Consider the following 23,607-nt stretch of genomic DNA (forward strand, 5'->3'; position numbering starts at 1 on the left):
TTATGAGATTTTCTTGAGTTGTTGTTTGTCTTTTTTTGTTAAGCCTTTGTGAATTTATGCCAAATTCTTTGAGGTCTCAGAATATGTCTGAAATTCTCTCGGTCTCCCATGGATCACTGCTCTAGTACTTTCACACTGGAATTGTTTAATAAAGATTCATTGTTGAGTGAATAAACGTTATTTGTTGTGTCATTAGAAATACCTTGATAAGAAAGAGCTTAATTTGAAAAGAAATATAATGGCTTGTCCTATAAAATTGTCAGTGTGGATGGTTTTGATTGCTTGTGCCTTTAATGTGTAAATTACATGTATTAGGCTAATGTATGTGTTAATAATGCTTTAATATGTATAAACATATTTAGTTTGAATTTAATGCAGTGTCTGGACTTTGGATAGGTGGATTTGAGATATTGCATATTAACCAGATTACGTTGGAATGCCACTTGACTTTTCTGGGCCAGAACTTAGTAACATAAATAAATAAAATTATTAACCTTAGTTCTAAATCTCTATCGTGTAGCAGGATATATCTTTGTCTACAATGGGAAAATGATTAAAATAGCTTGAAAACTGTGATGTACAAAAATGGTATTGGAGCTGGACTGAGAAAGAATGGTAATCCTCTGGTCCTTGACAAGTTTTAGCCCAGTGTCCTTGTCACTTGTCAGCCAGATGCTGTGAGGTGTTCCCATTGTTCACTTAGTGTGGGCATGACCTGCTGGCAGCTATAGTTATTGTAGGATGGCACAAAAAGAGGGCAGAGCTGACAAATTAAAAAGGTAGCTAACATTTATATTGTCAATTTTATTGTTAAAATTGGAAAAAAGGGTAAAAAAATGGACAGAAAAAAAGGAGATATCTATTTGTATTCACTTTCTTTGTATCTTGTTAAAAACTTAGCAGAAAACTGTATGTTGGTAAATTGAACACCAATAAAAAATAAATTTATTATTTAAAAAAAAACTTAGCAGAAAAATATGAAACTCTTCAGTTCCATAAATTGAAAAAGTGATATAAATGCTTAATGGGTTTTCCTTTCGGGGTGATGGATATGTTTTGGAATGAGATGGAGGTAGGTAGTGGTAGCACAATATTGTGGATACACTAAATGCATTGAATTTTTACTTTAAGATGGTGATTTTATGTAATGTGAATTTAAAGTTAAAACTAAACAGGAATAAATCTTCGGAAGGCAGGAGATGATGGAGTTAAGTAGTAGCCTTAAATAAAGTCAGGAAATAATTCTTCGGTATTTGAGGTATCCCCCCACTGGGTACCAATTTGCTAAGCTGTCCATCCTCACTTATGAAACAGAGACACCAGTTCATAACATGATTGTCCAATTGACATTTAGCTTGTTAAAAGGTAACTGCAATGAACCTGACTAGTTTTTTCAAGGTATGGGTTTTTTATTTTGATTTTTTCACAGAAATAGACAATATGCTATTAGTGGATATCATGAAGGGACAATACAAAATCCATCTTTATTTTATCCATTTTCAAGTCCTACAGAAGATTAAAAAAAATCTGACTTCTACATTATAAGCAATAAAACTTAAAGAAAAGAAAAATTAGTATCACATCTCCTTTTGTATAGGTATTAAATCAAAAGTCCTTAAGAAAGTTTAATATACCATTATTAATCATTACTAGTAGTTTCTGATTAATTGGTCTTAATAGTCATTTGTCACAATATGCATCACTATAGTTACTGGATATTAATGGAGGTTTATAGTATTAAAAATAAAACACAATCTAAGTGTTCAAAGTAAGAAATTTGCTTAATTAAATTTTGGTAGATCCTAACAGTGGAGTGCTTTTTTGGCCATTATAGATGATGATCTAGGAGAGTATTTGTTGATATAAAAAGTTTTGGGGTGCTTGTATAATATTTCTACAATGGACATCTATTGCTTTTTATAAGAAAAATGTATTAAGGTAAAAAGCTTCACAACTCATTGCTAAAGTTGTTTGTTTTTTGTTTTTCTTTTAATAGAATCTGTTCTAATTCTGAGGTTCATGTAGTGCTTGGTATTCAAAAACAAACTTGTGGTCTTTCTCTAAGACTTCTTCTACGTGGAATTTTTTTATTACATAACGCACTTTTTGGCAATTGGATTAATAAGTCTTCAATTCCACCGAAATACTGACTTTAAAAAGATTTCTCATTTTGGAAATTATTGAAAATGGCTAAACTCTGATTAATTTTGTGTTTTAAATTCATGAAGCTTTGGTCTGTGTGATAAAAAGTGATAGATAATTTGCTTTATAGTATTGTATGTCGGATTTTGGAATGTTTTGTGACTCCAGCAGATGGAGCTAGAAGTTAATGCATCTTATGGGGATGTGGCAATATAGTTTGGTTTGGTTTTAAACTAAATATTCTAGAATTAGTAAAAAATCTTTGTTTAAGTTCAGATACATCTTTGGGGGATAGTCATAGGACATCTTTCAAAAAGGTTGTTACTAATTTCGACAAACTAGAAGGTTTTTGAATTTTTTGTGTTATATTGAAGGATGTAATCTTAGTCTTTTGAAGAAGAGAAATTTGATTAATATTTCTTTTAATTTTATAAGTTAGTATATAGTCATATGTCATATATAATACATTATATTATGTATATTATCCCTAATTTAAAATTCAGAAAGTTTCATCAAAATTATAGAATAATTCTTAATGGATATTTGTGTATGTATGTCTGATGTACGTTTGTAAAATGCTGGAGACTAAGTCCTACAAAGTTGCCAAGAGTATAATTACTACTTAGGAATTCCTATTCTGGTAAATAAACTTAATTTTTAGATTATTTAGACTTTGAACAAAAACTGGTTATTTATATAGATGATTATCCTGTCAAGATAAGACCATCAACTCTCAAATTTTTTGTGTTAAGTGAATATTTCTTGGAAAAATAAATATAGTAGAGGTTCTGTATCACATTAGGTCCCTTTCTACAATTGTGATTGTCAAAACCATTAACAGTAATGTTGAGTCTCCTGGAAAGGGGCAGTCGGGGTGGGGGGAAACAATTTAAAACTGTATGTATGTGTGTGTGTGTGTGTGTGTGTGTGTGTGTATAGGTGTTATATGTACCTACATATATATAACATAAACACACATATATTACATACATATAAAGTTCACTGTGTAAAAGTATAAGTAAGCATCTAATTCCATGTCACACTAAATGAATTGGTATTCAGAATCTTTGTGATCATATTCTTCATTTTCTTGTTCTGAGGACATTGCTTTTTGTTCATATCTGTTGATACAGATTTCTTTATTTAGCTTTTCATAACTATCTTCATTTTAAATGTGTAGGTTACTTAGTAGATACCTTTTCTGATTTGTGGGCTTTTGTCCAAGGCAGATTTTTTTTAAAAAGATTTTATTTATTCATGAGAGGCACAGAGAGAGAGAGAGAGGCAGAGACACAGGCAGAGGAAGAAGCAGGCTCCATGCAGGGAGCCTGATGTGGGACTTGATTCCGGGTCTCCAGGGTCATGCCCTGGGCTGAAGGCGGCGCTAAACCACTGGGCCACCAGGGCTTCCCCAGATTTTTATTTCTTTCGATTTTCAGAGAAAAATTTGTAACTTTCCTTGCATAAAAGGGACATATATGATTAGAAGGATGAATTCTGGAAGTATGTATATTTATGGCACAATAACAAAAAGTCCCCTCTGTGGTATGAATGATACATATTTCAAATTACAAAAACTAATAAAGTTTTCCCCCCATTATAAAAGTATAGTGGATTCTAAGCATTCAGGGGTTTATATTCATGGTTGCAACTACTTGGGAGCAAGCTTTGAGCTCCCTGCTAAGTGGGAATCTGTGATTTGGCTAAAGTTGGGATTTTAACTCTGTAGTCAGTGAGGTTGGTAAATAGAGTAAATGGTGTGGCTGATGGGAAGCCCAGCTAGTATCTGCATATCAGTTTAGCTGGATCACCACTGGAACACCTCTGCCCTTAGGCATTTTGTTAGGCGGTTACCTAACAGGGATTTGGAGAATTTGGAGTTTCACAATGAGATTTAAGTATGTTTTATTAGGGGATCCCTGGGTGGCTCAGTGGTTGTTTAGTGCCTGCCTTCAGCCCAGGGCGTGATCCTGGAGTCCCTGTATTGGGTCTGCATCGGGCTCCCTTCTTGGAGCCTGCTTTTCCCTCTGCCTGTATCTCTACCTCTCTCTCTCTCTCTGTGTCTCTCATGAATAAATAGATAAAATCTTAAAAAAAAATATGTTTCATTATTTTTAAGGGTCTTTAGTTGCTCCTATAGAAAACTTACCATATGTAGAAAAGTAAGAATAAAATTTTAGTATATTCACATTGTTAGTAATTTGATGTATTTCTTTGTAGGTTACTTTATTTTTTGGTCATTGTAGTTTTCATATATTTTTAATGTGTGTATACAGGTTTTTGTTTTGTAAACTTTTTGGGGTGTAATTAATAAGACTAATTCTTTGGGAAAGGGTTGAGAGCTAATTTTAGCTGTAATTCACATTACTTTCTTGTCTTTATCTGGTCAAATTGTTGGTCCGCATTAGAATTTTTCAGTTGTTTGGAGCATTTGCATTATGTTAGATGGCTGGTGGGAGGCACTAACATTTGTTTAGTATTTGGTATGTTATTTCTCTTCTGTTCTTTATGAGAGCTTGATGAGTTAAGTTATAGCTTATTTTATACACGAGGAAGCAGAATTGAAGTTCCTTTTCTAGCTCACATGTAGTTGATCAATGCAAACTTAGGCTAGTCAGACATAAAATGTCACTCAGACATTTGCCACCAGGACTGGGAAGGCCTTTTAAGTCATGAATAGTGTGAATGCCTCGTTTTGTTAGAGGACATTATAGCACACAAAGTACATACAGTACATTCAGTGTTTTATTGAAGTTGGATTGGTTAAAACCTTTCCATACTTGGTGTTTTTTTTTTTTTTTAAGATTTTATTTATTTATTCATGAGAGACACACAGAGAGAGGCAGAGACACAGGCAGAGGGAGAAGCAGGCTCCATGCAGGGAGCCTGACGTGGGACTTGATCCCGGGTCTCCAGGATCACGCCCTGCGCTGAAGGCGGCGCTAAACCGCTGAGCCACCCGGGCTGCCCCATACTTGGTGTTTTAAGAAGGCTTCGGATCTGTCTTAGTTTATATGTCCTTACATATAAACACATGTAGAAGTGCTTAATTCTGTTTATAGTGTCCTACAAACTGATCAGAAACTCAACTAATTTTGTTTTACACAGATGGATAGAATTAATAAGCTGTCATATTCTCAGTTTAAACATTTCCTTTAGTAAAATCTTATTAAACTGATTGCTTTTTTTCAGCAGATAATATTGACAAAATTCAAAATATACCTTTTTCATCTAGAATGTTAAGTGTAAGTAAGATCCATACAGTAATACACAAATAGCACAAGATCTTGGATCTAATCCCTTGTCTATCATTTGTAAGTTATGGAATTTGTGTGCATTTATTTAACTTCTTTTTTTAAAAAAGTTTGGTTTCTGAGTGAATTGAACAAGGGATCTCAAAGTTCTTTTCTGCTCCAAAATTCTGTTTTTATTCTTGGTGCATTAAAATAGTAAACTTGCTTATTTTGAACAAATCTTAATTTCAGAATCCTACAAATGTATGTCTGCCCTGCTTTTTAAGTATTTTGTTAAAATAAAGAGATCTTTATTTAGACCATTAAAAACAGGAAGAAAGGTCCTTTTAATTTAGAGCAATTCTTTGGGGGGCAGCCCCAGCGGCTCAGCGGTTTAGCGCCACCTTCAGTCCAGGGTGTGATCCTGGAGACCCAGGATGGAGTCCCACGTTGGGCTCCCTACAAGGAGCCTGCTCCTCCCTTTGCCTGTATCTCTGCCTCTCTCTCTCTGTGTCTCTCATGAATAAATAAAATAAAATCTTAAAAATAAATAAAGCAATTCTTTGGGAAGATTTAAAACTCGTACATTTTTTTCTAGATGATTTTCTTTTTTTCTTTCAGAGTGTAAATTGAAAGTAGCAGGTATTGAATAGTGTAATAGGAGCTTAACAAAGTGAGGCTTTGCAAGGATTTCATAATTATGTTTAATATATTTTTAGGACACTTTTTAAAAAGATTTTATTTATCTGAAAGAGAGAGAGCACACCAAGCAGGGAAGAAGGGCAGAAGGAGAGGGAGAAGCAGAAGAGACTCCCTGCTGAGCAGGGAGCTGGACAGGGGGCTTGATGCTAGGACCCTTGGGATCATGACCTGAGCTGAAGGTAGAAGCTTAACTAACTGAACCACCTACATGCCCCTAGGACACTATCATTTGATTAGAATGCACTTTCTAAATGTATCAAAGAATATAATGGGAGGGTATAGAAACGGGAGAAAAAAGAATAAGCTTGATGGTTTTGTAAAGTATCCTAGAGGCCCACTGTAGAATGTGTACTGGAGCAGTTATATTTTAGGAATTTAGGGCAAGAGAGTAAAGAGAATGGATATTTTACAATAGGGAACAATTTCTTCTAGTAAGAGAAAACAAAGACGTAGGAGTTGAGGTTTAGGCTTTATTTTGTTGTTGAGTTGTGTGTTGAAACAATTTAAGAAAGGGGCAAGGACACCAATAAGGATTTGGGGGACACCTGGGTGGCTCAGTGGTTGAGCGTCTGCCTTCAGCTCAGAGTGTGATCCCAGGGTCCTGGGATTGAGTCCCGCATCAGGCTCCCTCCAGGGAGCCTGCTTCTTCCTCTGTCTGTGTCTCTGCCTCTCTCTCTGTGTGTCTCATGAATAAATAAATAAAATCTTTAAAAAAATATTTGGGAAGTCAACTTCAAACAATGGGTCACTACAGGTTGAAAACAGTTTTAAAGATTAACAAATCCATGAGTACAGGGAGGAAAGAATGAGTGCTCTGCCAATGGTGTTTTATGCCAAGAGCAGTCCCCGTATTGTTTCATCAAAAACAAAGGCTCAGATATGAAGTAAGAAAAATTAAGAAAATCAGTATTCAAGTGTTGGTAGAGGAACACTTTATTTATTTATTTAATTTATTTTTAAAGATTTTATTTATTCATGAGAGACACACACGGAGAGGCAGAGACACAGGCAGAGAGAGAGAAGCAGGCTCCATGCAGGGAGCCCAATGTGGGACTTGATCCCAGGACTCCAGGACCACTCCCTGGGCTGAAGGCAGGCGCTAAACTGCTGAGCCACCCAGGTGTCCCAGTAGAGGAACACTTTAAAAGCTACATGTAGTCTGGCCAAGATGAAGTAAGAGAGACTGTATATTATCCTCTCACCTAAAACAACTATGTTTTCATGAAAACATAGGCACTGAAGAATAGCAGTTCAGGTTATATGAGTCCTGCAACAGCTTGAGGGTGCTGCCGGGAGGATGGGGGTACAGGCTATAGTTGAGGGGGCCAGGTGGCTGGAGGTTCTGGGCAGAATGCTAGACAGAGAGTTGCACAGAGAAACATCTTGTTTTACAGCTGGATAGAATTAATGGGCTATCATAATCTCACTTTAAACATTTCTCTTAGTAGGATCCTATTGAACTGATGTTCTTTTTTGGGGGGAAAAAAAGCTGAAATGAAGGGTTTCATGAGGTTGTGTTCTTATTGGAGGCTCTGGGGAAGAATTTGCTTCCAGGCTTATTTTATTGGTTGAATTTGGTTCTTTGTGGTTGTAAGACTGAAGCCCTCCGTTGCCTTGCAGGTGCTGGTCTATGCCCTAGAGGCTGCCCACCTCTTATGTTTTTCAAGTGAGCCCCCTACCCCCAGCAAGAGTGGGTTGAGTTCCTCCCTGATTTACCCTTCCAGTGCTTCTCTCTGACTTCAACTGGAGAAAGTTCTCTGCTTTTAAAGGTTCATTGGGTAGGTTGTACCCACCTGGTTAATCTTAGATATCTGTCTTCCTATATTAAGGTCCATAACCTTATTAGTTATATCTGGGGTCTTTTTGGCATTAATACTGGGTTGAACAGTGGTCCTCTTTTTCGCCCAACCCTCTCTGTTCGGGTCCATCTAGAACCTCAGAATGTGGCTTTAATTTGGGAATAATATTTTTGTGGATGTAATTAGTTAAGATAAGGTCACACTGGATTAGGATGGGCCCTAATTTATACTAGTGTCCTTATAAGAGGATAAAACAGAGTCACAGACACACCTGAAGTAGGCTATGTGAAGACAAAGTTATAGATTGGAGAGATGCATCTATAAGACCAGAAATGCAGCTATTAGAAGAGACAAGGAAGGATTCTTCCCTAGAGCCTTCAGAAGGGATATGGCTCTACTAATACCTTGATTTTGGATTTATAGCCTCCAGAACTGTGAAGGAACAAATTTTTGTTGTTGGAAGACGTCTAGTTTGTGGTATGTTGTTAGAGCAGCCCTAGAACACTAATAGACCATGTAACACTTTCACAGATTCCAGGGATTAAGATATGGACATCTTTAGGGGTACACTCTGCCTACCTTGAGTCTGCAGCTGAGTACAAAGGAAAGAAAAACCCATAATGAGAAGAAAAATAAGTTAAAACTGGCTTTGAATTGACACAAATTCAGAATTGATAGACAAGAATATTTTCATGAAGTTGCATTCCTTATTGGAGGCCCTGAGGAAGAATTTGCTTCCAGACTCATTCAGGTTATTGGCTGAATTTTGTGGTAAAATATAAAAGGTTTTATTATATAAGTCTTTTAAAAAGATATTGGCTGCTTAAAAAAATAGTAACAATGTACTGTGATTTTATAACATACACAGGTAAAATGCATGACAACAATGCTCAGAGGCAGAAGGAAAGATAGAAATACACTATTGGAAGGTTTTTATGCTGTACATGAAGTATTTCAAGTGATAACTTGAAAGCAGATTGTGATGAATTAAGGTGTATGTGATAAACCTGCAAATAACACTAAAGTAGCTCAACAAGGAGATATAATCAGTAAGCAACTATAAGAAAAATTTTTAAATGGAATCATAAAAAATAGTTAATCCAGAGGAGCACAGAAAAAAGAAGAAAAAGGGCAGATAAATGGGACAAATAGAAAACAAAGAGCAAATCAATAGACTTACACCTGACCATACCAGTAAACATTGGTGATCTAAACATTCCAAGTAAAAGACAGGGATTAGGGGCTCCTGCCTGGCTCAGTCAGAAGAGCATGTAACTCTTGATCTTAGGGTTGTGAGTTGGAGCCCCACATTGGGTGTAGAGATGACTTAAAAGTAAACTTCTAAAAAGGACAGAGATTATCAGATTGAATGAAAAGACTCAAGTATATGCTGCCTATAGTAAATCCATTTTAAATATAAAGACACAAATAGGTTTAGAGCAATAGAAGAAAAAAGGCATAACATGCTGATTCTAATGAAAAGAAAACTGGAAAAGGTATATATTATTATTAGGAAAGGGTGTGGATTTTGCCAGGCATAAATAATGAAGGACTTAATTCATCAAAATATATAAGATATGTTCTTTAATGACCGTGAAATTAAATGGGAAATCACTAACAGAAAACATAGTTAGAAAATTCCTCAGTTAGGGGCTCAGTGGTTGAGCATCTGCCTTTGGCTCAGGTTGTGGGGTCCCAGGATCGGGGCCTGCATCAGGCTCCCCCCGGGGAGCCTACTTCTTCCTCTGCCTGTGTCTCTGCCTCTCTCTGTGTCTCTCATGAATAAATAAGTAAAATCTAAAAAAAAGAAAATTCCTTAATTATTTGGTAACTAAATAGTAGGTCAAAGAAGAAATGAAAAGAGAAATTTGAAAATACTTTTAATTAAATGAAAACAAAAATAAAAGATTTGAAAATTTATAGCACTAAAATGCATGTTTTAGAAAATAAAAAAGGTCTCAAATCAGTGCCCACAGTTATATAACATACACAGGTAAAATGCATGACAACCAGGGAGAAGATAGCAAATGAATACCAAATTAAGAAGATTGGAAATAAAAAAAGATAGGAGAATCAGTGGAATAGAAAACAGAAAAAATACAGAGAAAGTGAGATGAATAAAACTGATAAAGGTGCAGCCAGGTTGATTAGCAAAAAAGAGAAGAGACAGCAATTACTAATATCAGGAATGAAAGAGATGACATCATTATGGATTTTACAGGTATTAAAAGGATAATTAGTGCACATTGTGAACATCTTTAGGCCAATATCACACTTTAGAGAAATGGAAAAAATTGAAAGGCAAAAACTACTAAAGTCTCTCAGATATTGTAGAAATGCTACAAACAAAACTGTAGGCCAAGAAGACTTGACTGTCAGTTCTACTAAATATTTAAGGAAGAAGCAATACCAATTCTATACAGGCTCTTTCAGAAAATTGGAAATGAAGGAATAATTCCTAATTCATGGTGCCCAGCATTACCCTGATTCCAGAACTAGACAGACATTACATGAAAAGAAAATTACAGACCAATATCTCTTATGAACATATTTTCATAAATTCTAAACAGAATTTAGAAAATCAAATATAACTATACAAAAAAGAATAATACAGTATGACTTTTGAAAAATCAGTGAATGTAATTTCAATATTCAAACACTAAAAAAGAAGTCACCAGAATACATGCAGAAAAAGCAGAAGAAAAATTGAATATTCATTCTTGATAAAATCTCTTCGCACAATATGCATGAAAGGGAATTTCTTCATCCTAATAAAAAGCATATATAAAAGCCCTACAGGTAACATTGTGCCTAACAGTGACAGACTGAATGCTTTTTATCTATGAATAGAAACAGGGCAAGGATGTCCCCTCTCATCACTTCTATTCAACTTTATTGTGGTGAATTTTAGAAAGTACAGGACATTGAGGTTGGAAAGGAAAAAGAGAAACTGTCTCTATTAACAGATGATATGGTTGTCTATATAGATATTGTGATGGGACCTATTATTAAAAAGCTATTAGAAACAATAAATGAATTTGTAGGGTTGCAGGATACATGATAAATATACAAAAATCAATTGCCTTTCTCTAAACTAGCAACAAATAATTGGACATTGATTAAAAAAATGCCACTTGTATACAGTAGCATTAGAAATATGCTTAGGATGCTTAGGGATGTGTGAGACTATACACTATAAACATAAAACAGTGCTGACAGAAATAAAAGAATGCCACAATAAATGGAGAGATACACTGTGTTGATGGATTAGAAGACAATGTTAAGATGTCAATTCTCCCCAGATTGGTCTATTGATTCAGTGCAATCTCATTCAAAATCCTAGCAGGCCTCTTTTCTTTTCTTTTTTTTTTTGATAGAAATTGAAAAGCTGACCTGAAATTCAGATTGGAATTCAAAGGACTTAGAATAGCCAAAACAACTTTGAAAGAGAACAAAATTGGAAAACTTACTACCCAACTTGAGGATTGTTTTAAGGCATAGTAGTCAAGATGGTGTGGTATCTGCCTAAAGATAAATAGATCAGGGATCCCTGGGTGGCGCAGCGATTTGGCGCCTGCCTTTGGCCCAGGGCGCAATCCTGGAGACCCGGGATCGAATCCCACGTCGGGCTCCCGGTGCATGGAGCCTGCTTCTCCCTCTGCCTGTGTCTCTGCCTCATTCTCTCTCTCTCTCTGTGACTATCACAAATAAATAAATAAAAAAAAAAGATAAATAGATCAACTTGATAGATTAGAGATCCCGGAATATATCTACACATATATTGTCAATTTACTTTAAGTGAAGGTGCAAAGGCAGTTTGGTGGAAAAAGGGTGTTCTCTTCTACAAATGGTGTTGGAGCAATTGGATAATCAAAGGGAGAATATGAACTTCAGTCCATACCTGGCACCATATTCAAAAGGTGACCCAGAGAGGTCATAGATGTAAATATAAAGCTTAAAATGTAATCCTTATAGAAGGAAACATAGGAGAAAGTCTTAGTGTTACTGGGCTAGACCATAATTTCTTGGGTAAGATGTCTAAAGCATGATCTATAAAAGAAAAAATTGATAAATCGGACTTTGTCAAAATTAAGAAATTTTGTTCTTTGAAAGATACTTATTAAAAGGATGAAAAGACAACCTACAGATGGAGAGAAAACATCTGCAAATTATATATTTAATAGAGGACTTGTATTCAGAGTATATAAAGAACTTGCCAAACTCAACAATAAGTAAACAATCTAATGACACTGGGCAACAGACTTGAAGAGACTCTTCACCAAAGAAAATATAAATGGGTGGCAGATAAGTTCATGAAAATGTTCATGTCATTCTTTATTGATCAGGGAAATGTAAATTAAGACAGTAAGGAAATGCCACTGTACACCTGTTAGAATGGCTGAAACTGATAAGACTGTTCATACCATATTTATGGTGAACACAGAGGGTTTTGTATTTTGTTTCTCTAACTCCTGTCCTTGGAACAGCATCTTCTAAATAAGGGCGATGAAAGCACATCAGTTGCCTGTTTTCCAAAGCACTGAATGATAATTGCATATGATAGATTGAATTTATGCTTAACATGATTTTATCGTTAACTCTTGATTTTATAAATATTATAAGCATTAATTTAAAAATTGTCTTTAAATTTGCATGTTTTACCTCTAAAACTTGTAAGATGTTTGGCCAAATATAATCCCAAAGACAAACTTAAAGTCTTCTTTATCTAAATCTATTTTTATTATCATCCTAGTAGCTTTTTATTGTGATTTTATAAGAGTACGGAATGTGCCAGAAAGGGAAAAGGTGATATGAACTTGCCTGCCTCTCTTACATTTTCTTTCCAACTTAGAATCGCTTACTGAAACTTCTATGATATAGTGGCTTTTAAAAATCCTAGGAATTAACTCTGCCCCTGGCAGGTTCTGCAACCTTACCTAAGTTATATAACCAACCTCAGCCTCTGTCTTGTGGTGGGATTACTATGAGGCATTTGTATAACATTGGTAAGTCACTCAGAATAGTACTTGGCACAGAAGGACTCGATAAATGCTAATTGTTATCTTTAGTGTTTTTATTAGGCTTAAATGATATTATGCATGTAAAATGTCTAGTAGAATATCTGGCATTAAGTGCTCAATAAATGCTAGTGACTGATTTAAATATTCAGGTGCCATATGTCTAAAGAGACTGTGTTTTTGGATCTCTGCATTTGTCATATCTTTGGTGAATTTGTTTTAGAACATGAGGAAAAATATTTCTAGTTTCTATATTGGCATTTCCTAATAGGTACAACTTACAAAGTTACAGAAATTTGGATGTGTAATTATTTTCTCATTTCTAAGTTTAGGTGATTTGTTAGGTCACTCTCTTGAAGTTTATGTTTTTATTATGAAAAAGTCTAGATCTTTAAAAAAAAAGTATAGATCTTTGACTAATAATTTAGTATAGTAATTTCTTTTGACATGGCCTGTCTCTGATCTTTCTTCTGTTTTTGTTACCTCTTTATAGGTTTGTGGAATCTTGCTTCTCTCTTTTCCAACCTTTGTTTATTTGTGTTGATGCCCTTTGCCTTTTTCTTTCTGGAATCTGAAGGTTTTGCTGGCCTGAAAAAGGTAAGTGAATCATATTTTGGAATTAAATTTGTTGAATTAAGAAGTCCATGTCAAAAAAAAAAAGTCCATGTCATTCATGTTGAGCTACTAAAAGCAGGCTTGAACAACCACTTGACTGGAGTATAAAAAGTTTAATTAGTAATAACAACATCTTATTAATACTAATCGTGTTAATAATATTAATAAAATTGCATATTGAATGATTTTGTGTGTCCACAGTGCAGAAATCATCTTCTGGCTTTTGAATGTTTTTATAGTACATACAAACTTGGTGGAGTATTTGTAGAGAATAAAGCTGATAAAATAGCTGTTTTTCCTTTCTTAGGGTCTCTCATTTAGTTTAAAGCAGGACATGAACTTCTCAAAATCTTAAAACATATCTTGATGTAAAAGTTATTTTACATCCAGTATTTTGGAGAGTGGCATTTATAAAATCAGATGTCCTCCTTTAGATAGTCATGTTCTCAAGATACTGTGAGTTACTGATCTTAGTAAATATGGGACGTTAGAAGTGAGCAAAATAGGAGACTTTGCAAGAGCATCTTAAACAATCAGTCCATATTGTATCAGTGGCAGTAGCTTCATCTGTCTTTGAATATAACATTTTAAAGTGAAATGAATGATGTTTAATGATGTTTTTGTTTTTAGCTTGTGGAAGTCTTTGCTGTAAACATTTGGAAAATAATACAAAGATTTAAGTAGTTAATACTTTTTGGCAAAATGAGTTCTTGGTGTTACAGTTTATTTATAGATACATTACATCTTTTTATTTTTATTTTTTAAAAATATTTATTTATTCATAAAAGACACACACACACACAGAGGCAGAGACACACAGGCAGAGTGAGAAGCAGGCTCCAAGCAGGGAGCCCAATGCAGGACTCAATGATCCCGGGACTTGATCCTGGGACTCCAGGATCACACCCTGGGCCGAAGGGAGGCGCTAAACCACTGAGCCATCCAGGGATCCCCTCATTACACCTTTTTAGTTGTTAGTTCTATTTGTATTGTGATATATGAAGTGAAAGGATGCCTTTGTATCTTATTCTTAAATAATACTGTAATGCCAATTCAATAAGTTTGGCAAGAGAAACTGTAAACTGTGAATTTTTATTACTTTTTATTTCATATAACTTTTTATAGGTACTTAGGAATGAAATTTTTCAGTCTCACATTTTGACAGGTCTTCTAATTTTAAACCTTAAGTACAGCATTTTTTAGATCTGTGCATTGAAGGATGCTAGGAAAGAGTCACTGAGAGGTGATAAAGTGTTGTTTTAGTTGATGCACCCTTTTACTTTCTAGATACTATTCCATACTTGAATAGTTTGAACTTGAAAATTCAGAGTTGATTTCACATATAGTAAATGTACTGAGATCAGAATGGATCATTGTGTTTGGCAGACAAATCTGACATTGAGAAAACTGGCTTTGATGTATTGGAATTGGTTTTTTTTTTATCATGATGTATTTAAATTATTTAGGTCATCTGTATAGTGTGAAAGAATTATGTAGTTTCAGTTTAGAAACCTCTTTTGAGTGTTTGAGTTCTTGAAAAAATTATAGGAGTTTTGCTGAAAGGGATTCAGTGCAAACCTTCCTTTTATAAGGAGAAAACTGAGGTCCAGATATATTAAATGTTATTAAGTTGTCTACGGACCACATATGTACAATTCCAGAACTGGTACTAAAACCCAGGGTCACTTTTAGCCTTCCCAGAGTGGTTGTGTTCTTCACATGTCAGCACTGTGGAGAGTTTATTGAGGCTGACCAAGTGGATGAAGTGGCCAAGGACAAACGGGGCTGGAGCAGGAAGGAGGACTCTATGGCCTCCTGGCAGAGGAAAGAAGCAAAGGAGACTGCTGAGCAGGCCCTGTCAGAAGGCAAGGGAACAAAAGGAGTGTGATCTTCTGGAAGACAGTTTCTAGAACAATGGAACTTAAAATATTATGTTAAAGAGGGCTAGAAAGAATGAACATCAAGAAGTGAGAGCATTGGAGACACTTGAGAAAGCGATTTTTTTGTATAATTTTAGAGCCAAAGCTTTTGATGGATATTCATTTAACAGAGTTTTACTAAGTACCTACTAGGAACTAAGTATTCTACTATAGGGCCTTGCTGGGGACAAAATTGAAAAGTCAGGACTCCTGCCTTCAAGGGATAGACAGAGGAAGAAAGAAGAGGTGCAGTCGAATAGGACACAGTATGATGAACTTTTATACAACCAGCTGTGATGGGAGACACTGAAAGGAGTGGAGGTCTTGATTCGCCCAGGAGATTGGAGAGGGCTTTGTAGGAGGAGTCTGCCTGCACTTGAGCTGAGACTTGAAGGATGAGCAGGCTTTTTCTGGAGTGTGGAATTCCAAGCTTGAGCAAAGGTATAGATTCTGACTGGATTGAGGGAATGGCTGACACATAGCTATAGAATAGAGAATTAGTTGAGGGATCAGGGTACATGAAAGCTTGTTGGGGTCACATCCTGGAGGCCTCAAATGCTCTGCAAGTCAGTTTGGATTTTGTGTAATATATAACAGGGAGTTGACAAAGGATTTTTGAAAAAGATTTTTACGTATACTGATTTATTTAAGTATAGAGATAAATATACATGTCAGAGTTTAAACATATGTGAAACACTGTGTTTTGTAGAGATATCAGCATACTGAATCAATCATACACGTGGTCCTGTTAAACAGTGTGGCAACATATGTCACTAACATTGCTGTGTTGATGTTTGCTTTAAATATGCATATTGTTCTTTCATCCTATCTCAATCTCATGTGTAATCTTACCAAGTACAAAAACAATTGATAAAGCTCAGGGTTAAGTGTATTTTCATATTTGGTAGTATACATGTAGCTATCTAATTTATACTTTTTATAATTTATAAAATTCTAGTTATTATTATTAATTAAACAGGTTATTTTAAAAAACAGTGTGTGTTGTAGACTTGTCTCCAACTTGTTTTCTTCCGTTGTTATGAACTAACCAACTAGAAGAGGGAATTGGCTACACTTAACTGGAGCAGAATTACCAACTAGAATAAAAACAAACAGACAGAAACCCCAGTGACCTGTCACTGTTCTCTTGTTCCCCCTTGTAGACTAAAGTCCAAGGGGAGAAGCAGCTTGAGGAAGGACACAAGAAGGTAACTGAAGACATGTCACACCTACACCTGTATAGTAGTCTTTCTTAGTTTTTTACTTCTAGTCTCTTTATACACATTTATTATTATTTTTTAATAAATTTATTTTTATTGGTGTTCAATTTGTTAACATACAGAATAACACCCAGTGCTCGTCCCATCAAGTGCCCACCTCAGTGCCTGCCACCCAGTCACCCCCACCCCCTACCCACCTCCCTTTCCACCACCCCTAGTTCGTTTCTCAGAGTTAAGAGTCTTTCATGTTCTGTCTCCCTTTCTGATATTTCCCACTCATTTTTTCTCCTTTCCCCTTTATTCCCTTTCACTATTTTTTATATTCCCCAAATGAATGAGACCATACAATGTTTGTCCTCCGATTGACTTCTTTATACACATTTAAAAGAATATTCTTTTCTAAGCACATCTTTGACTATGTTAGTCTCCTCAGAATCCCTCAAGATCACCAGCTCCATTCCATGATCTCAGAGGGACTGATGTGTTGGAGGACTATAGGGTACAATGGATATAGCCAATCCAGGTGATTTCCAAACTCAGTAAAGGATGGAAATTTCTAGGAGGGCAAGGAGACAGAGCTCAGGATGGTTGATTGCCATTTATCTGACTTGTGTGGTTGGACAATGATTGGGAGTTGTAGGAACCAAATGAAAGAACTTGGTCTTTAAAGCTATTTAGAGGAGGCAAGGGAGATGGGGCTGTAGCCTGGAGGCAGAAGAGGCAGAATGATTCTGCTCTTTGTGCACTGAGGAGAAGGGGCCTGTGGCAGAGAGATGGTCAATGAGGGTGCTAGGGTGAGAAAATTTGCCTTAGAGTCTCATGGGCTAGGCTAGTTTTTTCATCTGGACCTCAGGTTCTTTTTCTGTAAAATGGTATAGTAATGATCGTTACCTTACTGTATTATTTAAAGGATTAAATGAGAGATTATTTTTGTAAAACACATGGCCCAGGAGATGTTAACTATTAGTACCATAATTCTAGAGCTTAATGCATTTCACTAATAAATGTTCTGTGGGATTGTCAGAAAGCAACTGAACACGGCACAGTCAGTTCTTAATTATTCACATATTATCTTCAGCAATTTTTTTTTATCTTCAGCAATTTTAAGGTTACAAATTACTTTTCCCATTTTGAAATGGTATGGATTAAAGCAAAATCAAACCTGCTTGAAGATAAGGTACATTCTAGACCCTATTAGAATTGTCTATTTTTTTATTTTTTAAAAAAGATTTTATTTATTTATTCATGAGAGACACAGAGGCAGCGACATAGGCTGAGGGAGAAGCAAGCTCCCTGTGGGGAGCCTGATGCGGGACTTGATCCCAGGACCCCGGGATCATGACCTGAGCCGAAGGCTGATGCTCAACCACTGAGCCACCCAAGTGCCCCATAGAATTGTTTAGAAAGCTTTAAAATTAAGGTAATTGTGATGTATTTTAAATGCTCAATTTTTCAGTTTTAAAATCAATTACATGAAAGTTCTAAGGGTTATTAGTATTGCATGGTTAAGTCTTAAATGGGTAAAGTATACGCTTAAGCCTTTCATTGTTACGCCTTTCTCTAATATAAGATCTTAGGAGATCTTATATTGGGCAGGTTTTACATAACATTTGTTAAGATCTACAGTACTGTACACAGTGTTGTAGACTGTATCCCAGACTTTAACTGCTGCCTCATTGAGGCAAATGTATCACAGACATTGACATGTTTAAAACTGACATGCTTAAAACAACTGGCTAGCAAGGATTTCCTTTGTGTATATCCTTTAAAGCTCTTTGCTCATTGGTTACATTAGACACATCTAGTTCTGAAGGGATATTGAAGAGGGCTTAGAAAACCCTTCTAATTGGTAGATTCAGCACAATGATTTGAGTAATGACAAACTTGAAATATGGTTAAGTTAAATTTCTTTTTTATTCCTTTGGCCACCCTCCTGGTGCTGTTTTACTATGTCTAAGTCTGGTGGAGTCCCTAAGTGGCATATGGCTCCACCATACTCCCATTGATTCCCCTGGGCAATCGATTTTAAAACAGCCCCTTGCATATTGTGCCGAGACGCGGAAATTGGCCACTAGCCATGGGCGGATGCAGAGCTTGAATTGAAAATCAAATTAAGCAGAATTCTCTACTTAGTTTTTAATTAAACCACTATGTTAATTCAAACAGGACATTTTAGGCCTGGGGGGTTGACCATGCCCTTTTAAGGGCCTTAAATAAGCCTTTCTTCTCTCTCCTTACCATGGTGCATGTTTCTATTTTATTAGGACCATCTCCTCACTATTCCCATTCTTTATATACTCAAGGGTAGGAGAATGTAAATGGTTTTGATAAAACAAAAAGTTTTTTTTAGTAAGAAGGTGACTTTTATCTTGGAACTCTTACTTATTATTAGCACTTAAATGTTTATCAAATTGATCTTATTTCTCAATCACCTGTATGTATTGTGTCAAGCATTGTGTATATTCATGTGTGTTTGAACCAGATCCCATGCTTGCATCTTAATGTTTGCTTCAATTCTGATAAAAAAGGTTGCATCTGCTGGGTTTTGTATTTTGTGATGGAGATGCTTTCTCCAGTTTTTATCATGGTCACTCAATCAATACCAGAGTATGAGGATATTGGGGCCAGTGGCACTGTTGTTCCTGTCACACCTCAGATCAGTTGAGTGGTTTTCTCTTCCCATTCTGCCTCAAGAGAGACCTCTAGATTATGTGGGATGATGTCAGAAGATGTTAGCAGATTGCATCGTGAACTCTGAAGGTCTAACTGCTGGCCAGGGTTTAGATAGGAGTTAGGAATATATTTGTTTCATATTATATTTTAACATCTTACTTTGAGTTTAGATGTTATAAGGCAAAAATTCAACAATTTAATGAAAGTGAAAAAATATAATCAGTGACAGATTAATTTACAAACCAAAGATGTTTCTGGGAGTAATTTTATATTGTGACTCACCTTAATGCCTATCTTTTGATTTGAAGTCTTGGCATAAAATTTAATATAAACGACAGCAACATCCTGACCAATTATCCAAGCTATCCAGACATCCCCAAATGTCCAGAACATAGCACACAGTCTGTAGGATTAAGAGGTTAACTCCTATAACTTCAAACGAAGTGCTTGATAATAAAAGCAAAAAGTACAGAATTTGAGGTAACTTCCTTTCTTAATTAATTAGACTGACCAGGTGGAAGCGAAGAGCCCGGTGCTGGTGCTGGGAAGGCCTATAAAGCTGAGCACTGTGACAGCACAATGGAGGAGGAACAGAGATTGCTTTAATATGTTTCTATCCTGTGTCACAGTGTGAAATTGTCCTGGTTTATGTCCCTTTTGGCAAACTTACATAAAAGTGACCTTGTACTGTATTTTATGACCAGATGACTTTTTCCCCCCAGTGGCTAATTTGTATCAGGCCTCCATCTGAGAGAGACACAGAAATGAGTAGGAAGTCCAGCTTGGTCTCAGGGAGCTTTCATTGCATTCTTTCATTATTTTTGCTCGTTTTTGCCACTGATCATCCATAAATTGTTGGACATGAGTGAATAAGGAAGTGCTGCTTAGTGTTAGCGGCACATGCGCGTATTTGGCCTGGTTTTTGTGGGTGAGAGGAAATCACATACAAAAAGGAAGACTCCTGCTGGGAACCTTGCAAGGAAATTTACCTTGGGTGCGTTTTGATCTTGGGGTTTATTACAGAAATGGAGTCATATCTCACTAACTATTGTTATGTGTTAATTTGATTTTCCCAACACCTTCAAGAAAAAAAATCATTCAGTAATTTATTAATAGAATTCCTCTGCCCTCCCCCACTTGAGAGCACTCATTGTTTTACAGAGAAACAACATGGATAAGAATGGTTATTTTTAAAACATTTGATTCTGGTAGCTTTGTTATGCTCAGGGTTCCTTTTGGAATTGTTAATCTACTGTAAAAGGCGTGGTTGTAGTGATTTATTGAAGTTTGGCATATGAGATCTCAAAGATGTATTAATGCATTTGAGGAAAAAATACATTTATTTTATGTCAAATTATTTGAGTTTATAAAGATTTTGAATTAAAAATTATTTAGTTTTTGAAGTGGTCCTAATTTGGTCACTGTTCTTAGTACAGTTTGCGTATTGGAGGGGGAACTAAATTATAATTTCAGTAGCAGTAGCTGTTATTGTTTAATAACCGTGTTTAAAAGGTATCACTTGTTCATGTATACTTCATGATGATGTGATATGTTGAATTGGACTGTTATATAGCACTTCCGTCTTTCTGTCCATCTATCAAAAAATGAGAAATTTCTGCTCTAACGCTAGATTTTCTCTTTATTTGCATAATAATATAATGTACAAATTGTGAGCTTTGATATTTAGAATACCTGACTTAAGTCCTGACTCTTCCCCTTCCTGACATGGGACTCCAGGCGTGTTTCTGGCTATGTCTGTAAAACGGGCTGCGGTACTTCCTCTGGGGTTGCTTTGGGCCTTGTTTGCCTCACCTACTGTATGAGACACAGTAGGAGCAGCCATTCTAGTAGGTGCTTAAATGTATTGGCTGTGTGGAAGTTGAAATGAAACATCAGGAAAATTTGTGTAGGATTATTTTTTATGTATGATAGCAAAGCTACATATAAGAAATTATAATGGTATTGGGATAGCTTTATTTACTCTTTGAAACAGAAACGGCTCTATCTTGTAACAGTAGAAGTTGTAAAAAAAATAGTATGTTTAATAGGTAACTAAACTTCAAACTTTATTTTATATGATGATTAAATTATTAACTAAAGTCATATAATTCAGGGTTCTTTGTTAAAAGAGGAAAAGTTTTTGTATGGAGGAAATAAAAAATAATCAGGTTCAGATTTTAAAGTAATTATATTCTTAATTAAACTGGCCTCTACTACTTCAATATTCATGAAACGATTTTATGGAAATAATCATTGTCAATTAGAGTCTCTTTTCCAAAACTCTTTTTTGGGGGGAGACTTGAAAACTCTCTACCCTTGGTTGGAATGAACTTTATTTGAAAGTTAATTTAATGTCTGATTTCATGTGACTAGGGAGCTGCTTATAGTTATGGCTCATATGGCACATACACACAGGTCCACAGGATGGCTGGAGTTGGGACTATTAAAATCTTCTGTTTGTCATTTAAAATTATATTTATTTGTCTATAAAATAATTTATTCAGAATGTCACAATGTTAATCTTCTGATCTTTATTAAATATTTGCCAGTATATAGCTGAAACTTGGTATATTACTTTAGCAACCCATTTATTTGGCCTGTTTGTACCAGAAATAAAAGTTGCACAGTCAGATAAATCAAAGGCAATTAGATTGTTTGATAGTTTTGACATTAGGGAATATTTTAGTTTGTGATCTATCTACTTTTCTTTAAAAGCGGTTACATTACTTAAAACTTTATTGGTTTGCACTTTCTGGTAAGCAAAGTAAGTTCTCATCTAGAAAGACAAGTTCTTACTGTTCTAGAATGATTGAATTTTAAAGCACTGAATTGTCAGAAGTATATATATAAATGTATGCTCTTTTAGAGATTGAGAATAAGATTGGGCAAAAACTGAAAAAAAGAAGGCTCTATCAACAGAAGAAAAAGTTAGAATTAAATGTCCTGAAACGACCAGTTTATAGAAAACATTTCCTGTTATCTTTTTTAGAATACAAAGATGAAATTTGAAGTTGTTTAGGATGCTAGATTGAAATACTTGTATACTTTTGTATTTTGGTTGGGATTACTTGATATTTAATGTTTCTCTTTACACATTAATTAATGAGTATTTTTATTATAAGCAGTTGATTTTTAAAAGACTTGGAAGGGGCTTAATACTTTTAAAGCTTTTTGAGTTATCAGAAAGATTTATCTGACCTCTTGATGATTTTTGTTTCCTTCTTAAATGCCCAGAATCAAATTACATTCTGATTTTTTTTAGAAGAGGTGTAATGAAGTACCTTATCTTGTAATAAGAACTTAGTGTGTTAGATAACTTAAAGATACCTGATTTACTATTATGAATAACTTCTAAGTGTTTTTGAATGTTCCTCTTCTTTTTTTCCATTAACTTGAGGCTTCATCATTTTTTACTTGGATTACTTAAACCATTGTCCTACTATTTTTTCTGCTTCCAGTTTCCTTCCTATACAAAGTAATCTTCACATTGCCTTCCAGCATTGTTTTCATAGTGATATTTTGTAATTCACTTCCATGAAATCTTTTGATAGCTTTTAACTGTCAACAAAATGAAGTCTGAAATCTGTAATACTAAATCTACAACTCTGGAAATTTGGCTTCTTTGTCTTTTAGGCCTCGCTTTTCAGGAGGCTCCCCCATTCCCCAAGCTATTTCCCACTGAGCTCCTCACCTTGCCCAGCACATTCCAGGTGCTTTCACCACCTCCTGTCTTCATGTGGTATTCTGCTTGGGAATACCACTTCTCACTTCCAGGTGGGATCTTTCTACCTCCTGGTGCTCCTTAAGTCTTTCCGGTGGGCCTCCTAGTGACTTGCTTCCTCCCCCTGCGATAGGGATTATAATTATATTGTGATTATTTGTAGGTGTGTCTTTTTCTCTTATTTACCATGATATTCCCCAATGTGTATACTTAGCCTACTGCAGACAGAGCTTTTGTACAGGAAAAATGAAGTATAAAAGCCGAGTAGGTCTTAGGTCTCATTGATTTGTTAGAGGAAGGATCTAAAAATGCATCAGTGCTTCCCTTTCTGAAGGGGACTGATTATGAGTTCTTGCATGGTTATCTTTCAGGGTATGTTATTTTTAGAACCATTTTAGAACCTCAACACAAAAGAAGAAATTAGAATTTGCATTATTTTGGTATAGCTTAGGCTTTTAGTCCAGAGCCCCCAAGTTAAATTATAATGAGGGTCTTCACAAATGAAGTGAGTCTTTACAGAATCCTTACCATCCTTAGCTTGGTTTAGAAAATCATACCTCCCCCA

General features: G+C 35.5%; 1 protein-coding gene across 13 annotated transcripts in view; it reads left to right on the forward strand.

Annotated features, from left to right (window-relative positions):
- The window catches only part of LMBR1 (limb development membrane protein 1), a 146,752-nt gene that overhangs the window by 43,177 nt on the left and 79,968 nt on the right, over nt 1-23,607 (forward strand). For 9 of the 13 annotated variants that reach the window (XR_012007762.1, XR_012007761.1, XM_072776823.1 and 6 more), the window contains 2 exons: nt 13,388-13,491; nt 16,592-16,636. The exons of 1 other annotated variant lie outside the window; for it this stretch is intronic. Coding sequence is in view for 10 of the 12 variants with exons in the window: in XM_072776823.1 (XP_072632924.1) it covers nt 13,388-13,491; nt 16,592-16,636 (149 nt within the window). In the remaining 2 variants the exon portion in view is untranslated. The remainder of the gene's footprint in view (nt 1-13,387; nt 13,492-16,591; nt 16,637-23,607) is intronic. 3 more of the 13 variants (XM_072776827.1, XM_072776821.1, XM_072776829.1) reach the window with 1 other exon arrangement.

The sequence above is a fragment of the Canis lupus genome, chromosome 15, assembly GCF_048164855.1.
Source record: "Canis lupus baileyi chromosome 15, mCanLup2.hap1, whole genome shotgun sequence".
Classification (NCBI taxonomy): domain Eukaryota; kingdom Metazoa; phylum Chordata; class Mammalia; order Carnivora; family Canidae; genus Canis; species Canis lupus.